Source organism: Nelumbo nucifera, chromosome 3, assembly GCF_055504915.1.
Source record: "Nelumbo nucifera cultivar China Antique chromosome 3, China Antique-T2T, whole genome shotgun sequence".
Lineage (NCBI taxonomy): Eukaryota > Viridiplantae > Streptophyta > Magnoliopsida > Proteales > Nelumbonaceae > Nelumbo > Nelumbo nucifera.
The window spans coordinates 92,074,412-92,088,996 of record NC_142651.1 but is presented as its reverse complement, the minus strand read 5'-3'; the positions used below and the strand labels follow the sequence as shown (position 1 = coordinate 92,088,996).

At 36.4% G+C, this 14,585-nt stretch overlaps 1 protein-coding gene across 1 annotated transcript; it reads right to left on the bottom strand.

Annotated features, from left to right (window-relative positions):
* Nucleotides 1-8,429: 8,429 nt before the first annotated feature.
* On the bottom strand, nucleotides 8,430-9,852 carry LOC104608994 (uncharacterized). Its single transcript, XM_010275144.3, has 3 exons — nucleotides 9,015-9,852; nucleotides 8,782-8,886; nucleotides 8,430-8,690 (listed from the first exon to the last, which is right to left on the bottom strand). The coding sequence occupies exons 1-3, from the start codon at nucleotides 9,735-9,737 to the stop codon at nucleotides 8,577-8,579; spliced, it is 942 nt and encodes a 313-aa protein (XP_010273446.2). The 5' UTR covers nucleotides 9,738-9,852; the 3' UTR covers nucleotides 8,430-8,576.
* Between the last annotated feature and the right edge of the window lie 4,733 nt (nucleotides 9,853-14,585).

The following is a 14,585-nucleotide window of genomic DNA, read 5'->3' as shown; positions in this document are numbered from 1 at the left end:
AATAAATAAATATAAGCATATTGTAAAAACAAATGAAACCCTTGATTCGCTCTCTTGATGATTTGGTGTTATTATAAAAAATATATATTTTTATTAGAAATTGAAAAGAAAAATTTGCCATGCAGTGATATAGTCACATCACAAGGGAGACAAGACCCTCAAGTGACATATAAAGAGAGGTTCAAATTCTACCAACAAAGGGTTTGGCATCCAATTTAGGGCATTAAAACTCCAAAAAAGAGGTTTGAATCCCATCCATTTAATCTAACTCAACCCCTAACATCAATTAGACTTGGATTGGACCTAATCCAAGATTCAAGTGGTTTTGAATGGTTTCTTACATATTTTTGCCCTCCTAAGGGGGTGTTCTGTAGTGTGGATGAGAAATTGGTTAGTATATTCTCAATCACAACATGCCATATCAGAATAGGTGAGTTGTGGTGTGGTTCATGCCACATCTTGTGCTTTGATTCTATGTATCTCAGATACACAATGTGAGATTATCTACGATGTTGATCAAGAGTAATAAGTTTTTGTGTTCTTCAATCAAAATATTAATTAATAATACAAATTAATTTAACATGTGATCAATTTAGCCATAGCTAATACAAATTAATAAAAAATTAACAAATGAATTCAAAATATTAATAATCACTAAAAAATTAACAATTATATAAAAATATAAAACACACATAAGAGAACTAATATTCATGATAAATAATTAATGAAAATTAATCTAGAATTATTAAAATTAGTATAAACATAGAAAAGTAAAATTCATATTTTTTGATGGGGGACGATTTGACCCGACCTATGAAACGGTGACACACGAACACTGACCCAGCACGAACAACAGCTCAGCATTGTAGTCTAGTGCAACCGGGTGACGGGCCCATAAAGCATCTCGTTACATCATAGCCCACAAAGGGAGAAGCTTGCCACAACGCGAGTTTCGGGTTCCCCGAGCTACCTTTGAAGGGATACTCCGAGGTAACTTTAGCTCGCGAGCTAAGGGAACTAGCTCGCCCAAGCTCCCAAGCAAACAAGTCACCCCAAGGACCAATTCTGTTAAAGGTAATCCTGAAGTATTCCGAGCTCGCTGCAAAGTAGCTTAGGAATGGGCCGCATGAGCACTCCTCAAGAAGCTTCTCCCAGACAGGAACACACCGATCCGCCTATAGATACCCCGAGGTAAAGACACCTCGGGCCAGACAGCTCAACTTAGCTTGCCACAGGTAGCTCGTCGCTTACGAGATAGCCCGACACAGAGTAACTCGCGGAAGGGTAGCTCGGCGTATCGCAGGAAAATCTCCTGCCCGACCACCGTACCTGACAAATCTAGGGGTAGCAGCCATATCCCTCGTTAGACAGCGTCGTGCCTACCACCTTTAGAGGGTGTCTTACACCTGACAGGCACGTACCCTGCGATGACGGCCCCACGCGTGCCACCTCAGCCCAGCCAGTAACGGCTACGACAGACTGATAGTGGTGGTTATACCTGCCCTGTCAGAGGCCGGTGGACCTGATACAACGGATTTCTGTTATAAGGAGCTAATATCAAGGGACGGAGGTATCATCTTCTACTCTCGTGCTATCTGCACTCTTCGCTTTCATCTTTTCCTTTCTTCTCCTATAGAATACTAACTTAAGCATCGGAGTGTTCCTGCCGGACAAGCCCCTGGAGATTCTTCTTCTTCTCCATCTCAGGTACCTTCTACGAGCCATGTAAGTGCCAGTTAGGAGTGACCGGATCATGCACCATCACTTTTAATACCAATTACTAACAATTGTAATGGTAAGATAAATATTATTAGTTAGATAGAAGACAAATAATAAAAGAATATTGTATGAATTAATAAACATGTGAACTAATGGATAAGGAGAGGGGTAAACCCACTATCTCGTGGGTTCACTACACTATCAAACACTACCTAAATCTTAATTAATTATGACGAATGAAATTGATAAGACAAGTCTTTTGCTTTAAGTGAATATTATTTATTTTATAATTATATCAAAGTGATTATAACAATTAAGTCATCTCTAAATAAATATATTTTATAAAAATAATATACATAGAGTGGGAATTAGCCACAACATTCACTCATAGATTGTTTCATCACAACTTTTAAAATTAAGAGAAAAACCTTGTACATAACCCCATTAACCCTTGATCTGCTTTGACAATTCGATGTTATTATAGAAAAATTTATAATATTTTTATTGGAGTTGAAGAGAAAATTTATAATATCTTTTTTCTTGGAGTTGAAGAGAACAAGTCTATTATACAATGATAGTCACATCGCAAAAGATATACGGTTTTGAGGCCATCTTCAGTGATAGATAGAGAGAGAGGTTCAGACGCCACTAACAAATGTTCAAGCATCCAACTCAGGGGCATTAAAACTCCAAAACATAAGTCATTTCATCACAATAAAATGAAATAAAAAAAAATTAAAATTTTCAAATTGTATATGGCATAGCCCAAAAGTGATCATACTATACACTAAACAAAGCACCAATAAAATAATGAAATACACCATCAACAAAAGAAAAGTGCAATGAAAACAAAAAAATATTACATAGGTAAAGGTGTAAAACGGGTTGCCCACGCAAAGTGCGGGCCATGTATCGGCCCACGGGTCGTTCCAAGCTGTGTCGCCCTCCCTAGGGATAACTTGGGGGGTCGGCCCGACCCAGCCCACGACCCAAGCCCATGCAGGCCCGTGTTGGGCTAGGCCACAGGTCGGGCCTTGGGCGTGGGCTGAATCGGGCTAGATTGGTTTTTTACCTTTTTTTGTTATTTTTGATTTTTTGATTTTTTTCTATTTATTTGCTAAGTAAAAGTGCAAAACTAAAATATTTAACTTTCCTTTGGGCTTTGGGAACTATTTGAAAAATAAAAAATAAATGAGAAATCTAACAAATAAATGAAAAAATACTTAACCAAATAAGAATGGAATAAAAAATTAGAAGAAAATGGAAATTTTATTTCATTTAAATTTAAATTATACAAATTACAAAGCATATAATGGTTGGGCACTTGGATGAATGAAATATGAAAATTGGAAAATGAAATAAATTAATACAATATAGTTACAAATTGAAATTACAAAATTACATTGTTAAAAAATAGCAAATAGATTAAATAAAATTAAAACAAAATTTACAATGATTTGAAAAAATGCTATACAACTAATATACATGAATCATGACTTTCATCATCTGCTTCAGGTGAAATATCGGGTGTAGTGTCATGCTCTCCTTTGTCTTATACTCTATTTTCAATATCCACTCAATCTTTAAAGTAGATGCACATTTATATACTTTCATCATTCATACAACTTCTCTTGTCGTCCAAAACCCTAGTACCTTCACTAAAGCAAGACTCCAATGGAAATGTAGACACTAGAGGGGTTAGTAAATCAGGTGTCATGGCAGCGATAATTGGATAATTTTTTTGAATATTTACTCCACCAAGCTAAAATATCAAAATTATTTGTTCCCTAACCTAAAGTAGAAAAAAATGCTTGTAAATAAAAATTAAGTTCAATAAATGAACTTGTTGTTGATGTAGCAAATTTTTGCTTTCTATTTATTAAATAAAATAGTTTTTTTTCTCTTATACTACTGGGCTCAATTTCAGATTCAGAAATAAAAGATGCATCTGTACAACTTGTAGAATTATTTTCTATTACTCTATATTCATATAAACTGTACATTTAAAATAATAAACTATTAATTTCTTATTTTTTATTTTCAATTTCAATATTCATATTTTCATAATATGTTTCATGTAAAATATCTAAACCATCTTTCATAATCCTAGGATCAAATATTGTAGTTAAGCAATAATGAGGAGAAATGTTCTCCCAATGTTTTTTAAATTTATTTTCCATTATTTCAACAATACTTTTAAATTGTGGGTTATTTATATATTTTGCAAAACAATCACTAATCACCATTAATTGATAAGATAAATTACAACTAATTGGATAACAAATACTTGATAGTTCATTAGTTGCATCATAAAAATATTTTAAAAAATCTCTTATACAAATTGCTATTTCCTAGTCTTCCTCAAATATAATATCATTAGGCATTTTTGCATTATAAAGATCAGTAAGAATTTGTTTATGAGAAATACAACTTTCTAGCATAGCATAGGTAGAATTTCATTTATGTTTAACATCTAATATAAAATGTTTATATTTTAAACCATAATTTTGACATAAATATTTAAATTCTTGTTTTCTTGCTCCATAATACATAAATTTAAGATGTGACATGTACATATAATATGAAATAGTTTACCATTTAAACATGGTTTTAATTTATATTTTAAAATATTTATTGTATAATCATTATTACTAGCATTATCAAAACTAATAGAAAATAATTTATTCTCAATTCCGTAAGCATGTAAAGTATTTAAAATGCTTGCAACAATAGTTGGGCAAGTATGTGACCATTCAATCCTAGTAAAACATAAAATTGTTTTATTTAAAAACCATTTTTCATAAATAAAATGACTAATAACACAAATATAACTTATGTTAAATTTAGAAGTCCAAACATCAGAAGTAATTGCAACTTTAGAATTAAGATTTGATAACACGTAAATTAAATTTTGTTTTCATGAATAAAGAATTTTTAAAGCATCTAATCTAATAATATTCCTATAAACTTTTTTATATTGTGGATTTACATAATTACACAACCATTTTTCAAGTTTAGTATCTTCAACTAACAAAGATGGTTGTTTAGCATGTAAAATGTATTTTGCTAATTCTTGATTCATTTTTTCTTGAGAATATTTAAATGTACCAAAACCCTCTACCCAATTTGTGTGTGTTGTTTCTCTTACTTCTTCTTCTTTTCTTCTTCTTCTTCTTTTTCATGGTTGAGCAAATGTCTGCCCAAATGGCCAATGCCATTCTTGCTACAATAGCTAAAGTCTTTCCTACATATTTGGCAAACAACTATTTTTCCCTTCCCCTTAACCTCCTATACTTTAAATATTTTCCAAACCGAGTTAATTAACTTAGATGCCTTCTTTTTCTTTCCCCTAGTGTTAGTACTAAGGGTGGAAGTTCCATCAACATCAATAGCATCCATATCGGTACTAACACTATCATGATACAACTGAATATTGTTGACATTGAACAATGTTGGGGAATTGGTTTTGGGAGGAGTTGGCCATTTTTTAAAATTATAAAAAAATAAAATTAATTTAATTGAACTTACCTGGATTGCCAGTTCTGAATTCCAACTTGATTTGAATGGTTGAAGCCTTTCAACTCCAAGAGTCCAAGCCTCTCAAATTGCTAATTAACTTGAAATACTTGACCTGGTTGAGCAAGCATTCTTCTTGTTAAAATTTCAATAAAGTTGAGAATTGGAGAATCAGTCAATTAGAGTTCAGATCACTTTAGACTTCGGAAAATATATGAGAGGAAGAGATTAAAAGAAATTTTTAATTGGTGTGATGAGAACAGTGGAGAATATAGCTATTTATAGGAATTGAAAATAATTCAATTGCCCAAAATACCCTAAAAGCAAGCCGTTTTTTAGTTGTTGGATGAGTATTTTGGTCATTATAAAGTTACTTATCACTTTACCCAAAATGCCCCCTAAACTTGCTGTTATATAGATGTTTGGGGCATTTGTGTCATTTTTTCTTCCCACCATAACCAAAATACATAAATACCCCTTATATAACTGTTTGTAGCTGTTAGGGGGTGCTTCTATAACCCCCCCAAAAAAAAGCTGAAACTAGCCGTTGGGGGGTCCCTAACGGCTAGTTCTCAGGTGGGCCAAGCACGGCCCGCTACAGGCCTACGAGCTGTGCCGTGCTGGCCTGTGATGGACCGTGTCGCTTGTCGTGGACTCCAAATTTAACCCAGGCCCAACATGACCCACATGATCATGTCGGGCTTGGCACTGCCCGCATGCCGGCTTGCCAGGCCGATGCCGTGGGTGACATGGCCTAATTCACACCTCTATATACAGGCACCATGAACAAAACACAAAGGAATAAAAAACTGGCAATACTATAAACAAAAATTCCAAAATCACCTCAAGCATCAAACCTTGAAATAGATTATCATCTTTAGTTCATCTCTACTATTTGAAGAAAATATTAAGAAAAAAAACATAAATAATATTAATAGTAACAATAAAGTCCATCCAAAGGATACATCCATTTAGGAATCTTGATAGTGAGAACAACTCAAATGGACTGATAAAGATAGGAAGCAAAATAGAGGGAAGAAAAAGTTGCCAAATTTTCAAATACGACAAAAAAAAATATAGGAGCACTTCCATAGTCTTTAGAAATATGTTACAGATCAAACATAACTGGTCTACTGAACATATTCCTTATTGCAATCAATTCTGATTTTTTGAAAATTTCAAAAAAAAATCTATAAAAAATATCAATCAACCTCTTAATAGATTCTAGGGTTTCTTGTGAAGGTTTACTGGCAGGACATACAATTGTGGGCATCATGCTTAATGGAGAGAATGAGAGAAAGAAAACGAAAGAGGGAGAAAGAAATCAATGACTTACCTCGCCGGAGATGAATTCAGTTTGGTTCCCAGCTGCTGAAGGAGTGACAAGAGATGAGGGAGAGAGGGATGGAAACCTCATTATCGTGATATCTATGTTTCATTTTTTTATTGTGATATCTTTTTACCACGCTTTGCTCATTCGCCTTTGCTTCGACAAGACCCCCCCTTCCACTAATGTTATCCATCTTTTTTCTTTTTAATATAAAATGTTTTTATTAAAAATAAAGAAAAAAATGAGATCCCCCTTCCTCCTCCTAACCCCCCTCCTCTTAAGGAGGCTTATGCCTCTTTGTATTTAGGAGGCTAACGCATCTTGCATTTTGAACTATGTCTCATGCCTCTAGGTAGTGGAATGCCTCGCGTCACACCTCTGCGTTTTAAAACATTATTAACAATTAAACATAAACCGTCCAACATGTAAATATAATAATAATAGTAGTAACAGTAATTACTAATCAGTTTCCTCTCTCAAACTAGTATGGATGAGATTTGAAGTTAATAAGGGGTATAGTAACTGATGTTAAGATGCAAGTTTGGAGTTCTCTTTTCCTTACTTGCTCCAAAGCCAAGTTTCATCTCATAAAGGAGTGTTATTTCTTCTATTGGGAGGTAAAATTAAGAAACTAGACTAAAAATGTTAATTTCCACTCCTTTCCATATTCATAATGTCATAAAAAATATTGAAATTTCTTAATATAAATTTGGGTTGACCTTTAGTTCACATTTACAAATGTCAAAATTAATGCAGGGAACTTGTGGACTTTGATGGGCATTTAGCACCACAGGAAGAGACCAACTTTATAGCAACTATTTAACCTTTGGATTGTGATCACATAGCTCACTTCAAATTGATGACTCTAGTTATAGTTCAACTTAGTAGAATTCTAAAACATCATTGCTTCAGGGTTTATTTTTGAACTAATGATCCGTTACATTTTTGTATTATACTTTTACATGTTTGATTTGAAATTATATAATACTTAGGGGGTATTCTTTTTTTAGATTTTGAGAGGGAGGAAAGTTGGTCAATCCGATTTTAGTTTCCATTGGCCAGATAATTGCATTTACCCAGGTAAATAACTTACCAAAAAGTGAATGGGCCTTGAATATTTACGTACAAACCATGCTCCCATATGCTAGTTTCTCAAAAATCTTCTTCTTCATTTTTTTACTCTCTCTCTCTCTTTTTTTTTATTTTCAAAAGTAGTGGGAAAAGGATTAGTTAATGTCTATTTGGATGTCTAGATCTTCTCCCAATTATAATTTCCAATAACCCAAATAGAATACATGAGTCCCATGTAAGAAGTTATGGTCTTTACAATATTATGAGTGTATTTTTTAAGTCTAGATTAAACCCCACCCATATCCCTAGAGAAGGCTTAGCACAGATTAGAGGTCGAACTTGATATGGAGACTAGAGTCCATATGATTTAGCCGTAGAATTCGGTTCTTCTTCACTTCTCCATTTACACTTCTTTTAACCGTAGAATTCGAAAGGATCAATTGTGAACAGGCTCTGCTTGTGCTTGGTTCCTCAATCTCAATGGTTTTGAACACAGTTATTATTACTGTTGCTTTTCTGTTTTTCAAACTCCTGGTAAGAAAAGACAGGGGGAATAGCTGAATCATGATCGAAGGTCGGTTCCAACTTCATTCCCCTATCCTGGGTCTATATCAAAATGGGCCCTATCCATGGACCCATTTTAATCCATGTGCAGTGATGAGGTGGCTAATGCATCCTGTCCATCAGATTATGGACCTTTCCAATGTAAACTCCCTTTCTAGACCTAGGCAAGCATCTGGATGTAATCTCTTTGAATAAAAATGGTCAATGTAAAATTGCTTAATTAGCCACGTGGCAAATTAAGGCTGGACTCGTGTTAACTGCAGAAAGTCTAAAAATATAGCACAAATATATGTAAACTAACAGAAGTACAAACCCAAATCAAAATTACGTCTCTATATATACAACACAGAAAACAGACAAATAGTCTTCTTAGAGCTCAGATGATAAGAACACGGTACATTTTTCCACAGCCACACTTGTAATGGACACTGAAACCTTCTCCCTCTCTCCTAACTGTCACACTTTCTTCCTCGTTAATCTCTGAAACTTCCTGCACCCCAAACATTACTAATTAACAAGCAAGTTTGATTTAAACAAAAACAAAATCAAGGGAAAATGATATATATGATAGAGACTGAGACCTTGTTGTTGGTTCCATCACCGATTTCTTCTTCCATTACCTCCTGCATCATTTCGTTACAGCATTCATTTATCTGTCTCACTCGTTTCTTTATCTGCTCCGATCTCTGTAATTAAACAGAGCTCCTATGGTCATTTACATCTGATAGAAAACAATTAAAAGCAGCTTGAACTAAACCCAGCTTAAGCTTGTGCCGGATTAGTTATTCCCGATTCCAAAATAATCTTTAATTACCTTCGTAGCAGAAGTCTCCACCTTCACAGGATCCGACAGTGCAGGATTGGTGATCTTGGAGAGCGTCTGACCGAAATCGGATGATCGGACTGTATCTTTTGTGGGCGGTGTCGTTGTAGTTTCTTGACATGCGGCATTTTTCTTGGTCGGCTCTTGAACGGCAGAGGGAATGGTGGACGGAACCAAAGGTGGACAAGATGGCAACATCCCCGTTTCCATGGGTGTCTTTGGTGTGTCGGATGAGCTAGAAAAAGAATGAAGCCTGTCTAAACCAGTCGCCGCCGGCGGTTGTGCTGCAGGTGGTGATGGCGTGGGGAAAGATTGTGATCGACCAAGAAATTGTGGTTTCTGTGGGGAAGGTGGTGGAAATTTTTTATTTTCGGAGGGAGGGTTCGACTCAGAGTTGCACCGGCGGAGAGTACACAAGGAAGAACCAAGAACAGTGCTTGTGGGGACAGGAGATGAGACCATGTCTGAGATTGAGCGAGGTTTTGGCGGTGACGAGTATGATAACGTTGGATCGACCATGATCTTCTTGTTTAATGGCTCAGAGGTGCAGAGTTCTTGTTCTTGTTGCGGATCCGAAGATGATCGTTTCTTCAGGGAGGAGCCACACAACTCACAGTGGCTGAAATCAGTGCTCCCGAGCTGGAGCATAGACATGGGATGCGTAATAACTGAGTCTAAACCCATGCCGTGATCGCTCCCCTTCTCTTGCTGCATATCTGCGCCTTCAAGATCAAGATCAAGATCGCAATCTGTGTTGCGTTTTCTCTTCTCTGCTCTGCTTTCGTGCTTGCTATTCGCTACGTACGACTGGAGCCGAGGCCAAGCTCGAATGCCTTGAGTGGTTTTTATAATGAGAAGGCCCGCGGGTCGCGACATATTGGATTGGGCTGGGCTTAGTGGATGGTGTAAAGAAGATAAGACCCAAGACGGGGATGGGCTTAAAGGTGTTAATGGACCGGTTTTGGATTGGACCCCGTCCAATCCAAAATCAATTTGGATAATCCAACAAGACATATTGGATTAGACAAGACAAATTCCGTTCAGTTCAAAATCATTTTGGATGGATTGAATAAACTAACAAGACATATTGGATTGGACCAATCCTTTCCAAAATATTTATTAGATTTAATTAGACATGTCCATAACAAATTTATATTAGATTGGGTTGGATTAAGCAAATATCTGGTCCCTTGATATAAGATAGGAATATATGTGTCAATGGACTGGGTTAGGGTTGAAACCAATCTAAATCAAAATGAATTTAAACAGATTGGATGGTCCAGACATTGAATTGGACTGGTCCAAAACATTCATTGGATTGGATTGGACCCAGTCCATTTATAATGGACTCACATTGGACTTGATCAGATTGGACCAAATCCAGTCCAATTGACACCCCTAAATGGGCTCTGTCCTGACACAGCTACGCAGTCCATCTGGATCTGCTCATCACAGAGCACGCCTCACGCTGACCTCACAGTCTGTCTTGACCGTAAGTGGAGAACATCTCCCATTCATAGGAGATGTTCCCAATACAGGGTGGGATGTGGCTGTGAGGTAAGTGCGAGACACGCAGGGTGAGGAACAGATCTCAATTCCCATTGAAAGATGAAGGGAATGGTTATTTTTCAGATTCTGTCCATTGAGACACTTATCTGATACCAATCCATTAGGCCACAAAACCGCATTTTGATTCGTTGACTTCGGAAGACTAGAGGAGGAATTCAATTCTTTTTTAGAACATGCAATCTTAAATGATTATTGACTAACCACTTTAACACCACACACTACAATAAAATCAAAACTACCACTGAAAGTCTTAAAAATTGCCGCTAAAGATTTTACCAGCAGTCAGCAAATTTCCGCTAAAACAATTATTAAAAATTGCCGCTAGTTATAGTTTTAGCAGCAGTCGCCACTACCAAGTGCATTGACAGATGCTAATTTTCTCTAAATCTCGACAATTGAATGTAGCAGCAGTTACACTTTTTTACGCATGCCAAAATAACCTGAAATTCATTCCAAATAACCTATAATTATTTTCAATTATTAAATGAGCTTATAATTTACCTCAAATTATATCTATTCATCCAAATTGAAATAAAATACAAAAAAAAAGATCAAATATAAAAAAGTTTGCGGGTAATTACAAAACACAATGAAAAGTATGCTAAGGGCCCTTAACGCAACCTTTGGTCTCAACATATCAGCTTTATCCCAAAGAGGTTTAGAAGGCCAACAAACACAAAAAGTAATCTTCGCATATAATTTGCATAATCACTGTCTCTTTCACATAGACCTGTTCATGGGCCAGGTGGCCCGGCCTGGTCCGGCCGGGCTTGAACAGGTGTATGGGCCCGCGGGCTTAACCTCGGGCCAAAAAGCCCGGCCTATAATAAATTCGAGTCGGGTTTGGGATTAGCCCGACTTATAATTAAACCTAAAAACCCTAGTCGAATACCCCTCTTTTTTTCACCTCTTTTCCTTATTTTTCCAGCCGAACCCTTCTTCTCCACATCCTCTTTCCCTTCTTTATATTCTTTTTTTAGTGTAAATAAATTCTGAATTATATTGATTATTGAATAGGGAAAAATTCTATTTTTTTTTATTAGGTCAGGCTCGGGCTCGGGCTCGGGCTTCGGGCTTTTTATCAGGGCTGGGCTCGAGCCCAAGTTGTAGGCCCATTGGTCGGGCCGGGCTCGGGCTTGGGCCTAACATATTTCCATTAGTGAAGAGTAAAAGCCCGGCCTGAGCCCGGCTCGGCCCATGAACAGGTCTACTTTCACCTGTATATCTATAAGTAAGCTCCAACCCCATTTGGGCATTAGGATTGGAAACCAATATATCATTATCCATTTATTGGCGCTTAATCTTCATAGAGGCTAAGTTCTGAGCAAGCCTCTTTTTTCCAATTTTCAAGCTTTTATTTGCTTTGCCATTTGAAATCGATATACTATTAAGGATGGCAATTTTCCCCATCCTCGACGGAGACCCAACTACCTTGATCCAATGGGGTCGAAGATGGGGATTGTTTTGGTGGAGTGGGGATTAATAGGAATCCCCGATCAGGGTCAGGGTCGGGGATGGGGATTGAGGTCCCCGCCCCGCCTCAACCCTGATTATATATATATATATATCAAAATATATTTAAAACATTATTTTTAATTTAAAATATTTATTTATTGTAAGTAAATTTGTTTTTCAAGAAAATACTATTATCTAAAAAATTTTCAGGGATTCAGGTCCCTGTGGGGAATCCATCCCCGTCGGGGATCGAGGATGGAGGACAATTTTTGTCCCCGACGGGGATCAGAGACGGGAGTGGGGGTTAATTTCAGAGTTAGGGGTGGAGACGGGGAATATGATCTCTGTCCCGTTGCCATTCCCATATACTACAATCACTCATTGCTCCTACTCCAATAAGATCAGGCCCAAGTAGATCTATCACTATACAAATGCAATATATCAATGGCAAACAAGGATTTGAGTAGCAAAGCATGTTGAGAAGAGATTCTAGCCTCCATACATGAAGGGGGCAAGTTTTAACAATCTGAATGTATGCATTGCACATGGCTACATGAAATGTACAGCAATCAATTAACTCCTTTCAACAACTATATTTACTAATGAATGAAACAGAAACAAAGACGGTGTTTATCTAAAATAACACAATTGAGATACCAATTTACCCTTAAGTTCTAGACTTTCTGTGTTTTGCAATGATTGAGAAAAAATATTGATTATATCTCCAGTTGTGCATTCAACATCATCCGAACAAATAGAGTATAGTGCATGAAGGCATGCACCCATGGAGGCATCATCTACTGTGCTTCTACAACCAAAGCTCATTATAAGTTCTTAGAAGAAAATAAGCAAAAAAGTATGTATCATCTACATCTATATATCTGACCATTTCCCAAATCTTGTGAAAATACAGATGCTAATTATTTTTCCAACCTTTGACACAAGGATCTAAAAGCAAGTTGCTTCAGATTGCAAAAGAAAATGGATTCTCTCTTTGTCTAACTCAAGCAAACAGAGACAGTGAAAGGGACAAAGGTTCTAATTCTTTACTTGTTCCAGTTAGATTTTAAGCAGCATGACATCCAAATTTGAGAGATTATAAACATTAGGGATTACATTTTAATTCTATACCTGAGTTCTGAAAGCTCCTTCTCATTTTCACCTAATATAGTGGAGATTGACCAAATAAATTTCTCATAGGGAACAAACTCAGCATCCATCACTGTTGTTGCGATTCAGGCAAAATCAAAACAAGCCTACCATAGGATATAGAATTAGAGAAATATGAAAAAAAAGTGAAATGAAAAATTAGCCATTAAACAACAAAAAGAACCAGCACCTAAATTTTAATTAAGATGCTACCCACCATATGTAAATCAGCATCTCCATAACATAAAAGGGCACATGCAGAAAAACAATTGATGAATTGATGATTCCTCAGATAGAGTTCACCAGTCAGGCATTTTCTAAGAATCTTAATGGTCCATGTGGAAAAAAGCTTCCACCTTGGTTTATCTTTGACGTCAATTAAGATTCCAGGGCCATTTGTAGGTCTACAATATGTTGGAAGATCACCAAAAAGAGCTAGAGTTTTAGCAATTTTAGCAAGGGGTTTACAGAAACACCTCAAAGACACTCTAGCTATATGGGGTTGGCTACATGAATCTCATTTCAACATTCCGATTTGTTCAATATCATATCTATCATCAAATTCATCACCATTACCATCATCCATGCCTTATCCCAACTATATGGGGTTGGTTACATGAATCCTACTTTGTCAATCCATTCTATTTAAAACTATATGGGCACTCAAATCATTTCTTACCACTTCCACCAAAATCTTATTTGATGTGCCCCCAACTCTTCTAGCCCCTTCAACTTCTAACAAATCACTTCTTATGAGTTTTCGTGTAGATATAGAGATCATTTTACAGTTATGCGACAAAACAAATCCCCTTAATTTCTAAGAATGGAGATTCCACCTGCTGGTTTCCAACACTTACTGACTATCTATTTTGTTTAAAATCAATTCCTTGACTTTTCAGGAGCTTAAGAAAGATCATATAAATTACCTAAAAGATCTGCACACAAGCAAGGAGTAAAGGACACAGTTTCTTTTCATGAAATCTTAACTAATGACTATCTAGCATGTAAGGAATAGAAAAATAGCAATAAATGAATAAGAGAAACAAGGCTAAAGGTTGGACAAAAAAAAAAGATTTTTCTACCCTTTGTATACAAATGGCCTAGAAAATAAATATTCCAAACCCTCAAATTGTTGTTCATCTACCCAAAAGCCACATCAATAATGACCATTCATTTAGGAGTTTGGATGGCTATGAATCTTAACAAGTTTTGATGAGGGCGGATTTGGCCCTCTAGTGACATCATGACACTTGGCATCTTAGAACATTTGGATGACACATAGGCACCACCTAGGCGATGACTTGTCCAAGCCAAAGTGATGGAATTCTAGATCTCGATTCATCTTCGCCACAGACCTGGTGACCTGCCTCTACCGCCGACCTAGCGGCC

Bases quoted from the DNA above. Each gene is read 5' to 3' on its own strand.
- LOC104608994 (XM_010275144.3), bottom strand. From the start codon at position 9,737: ATGCAGCAAGAGAAGGGGAGCGATCACGGCATGGGTTTAGACTCAGTT. The intron at 8,887-9,014 runs GTAATTAAAGAT...GTTTAATTACAG, and splicing joins TGGAGACTTCTGCTACGAAG to AGATCGGAGCAGATAAAGAA. The intron at 8,691-8,781 runs GTCTCAGTCTCT...TTTGGGGTGCAG, and splicing joins GTGATGGAACCAACAACAAG to GAAGTTTCAGAGATTAACGA.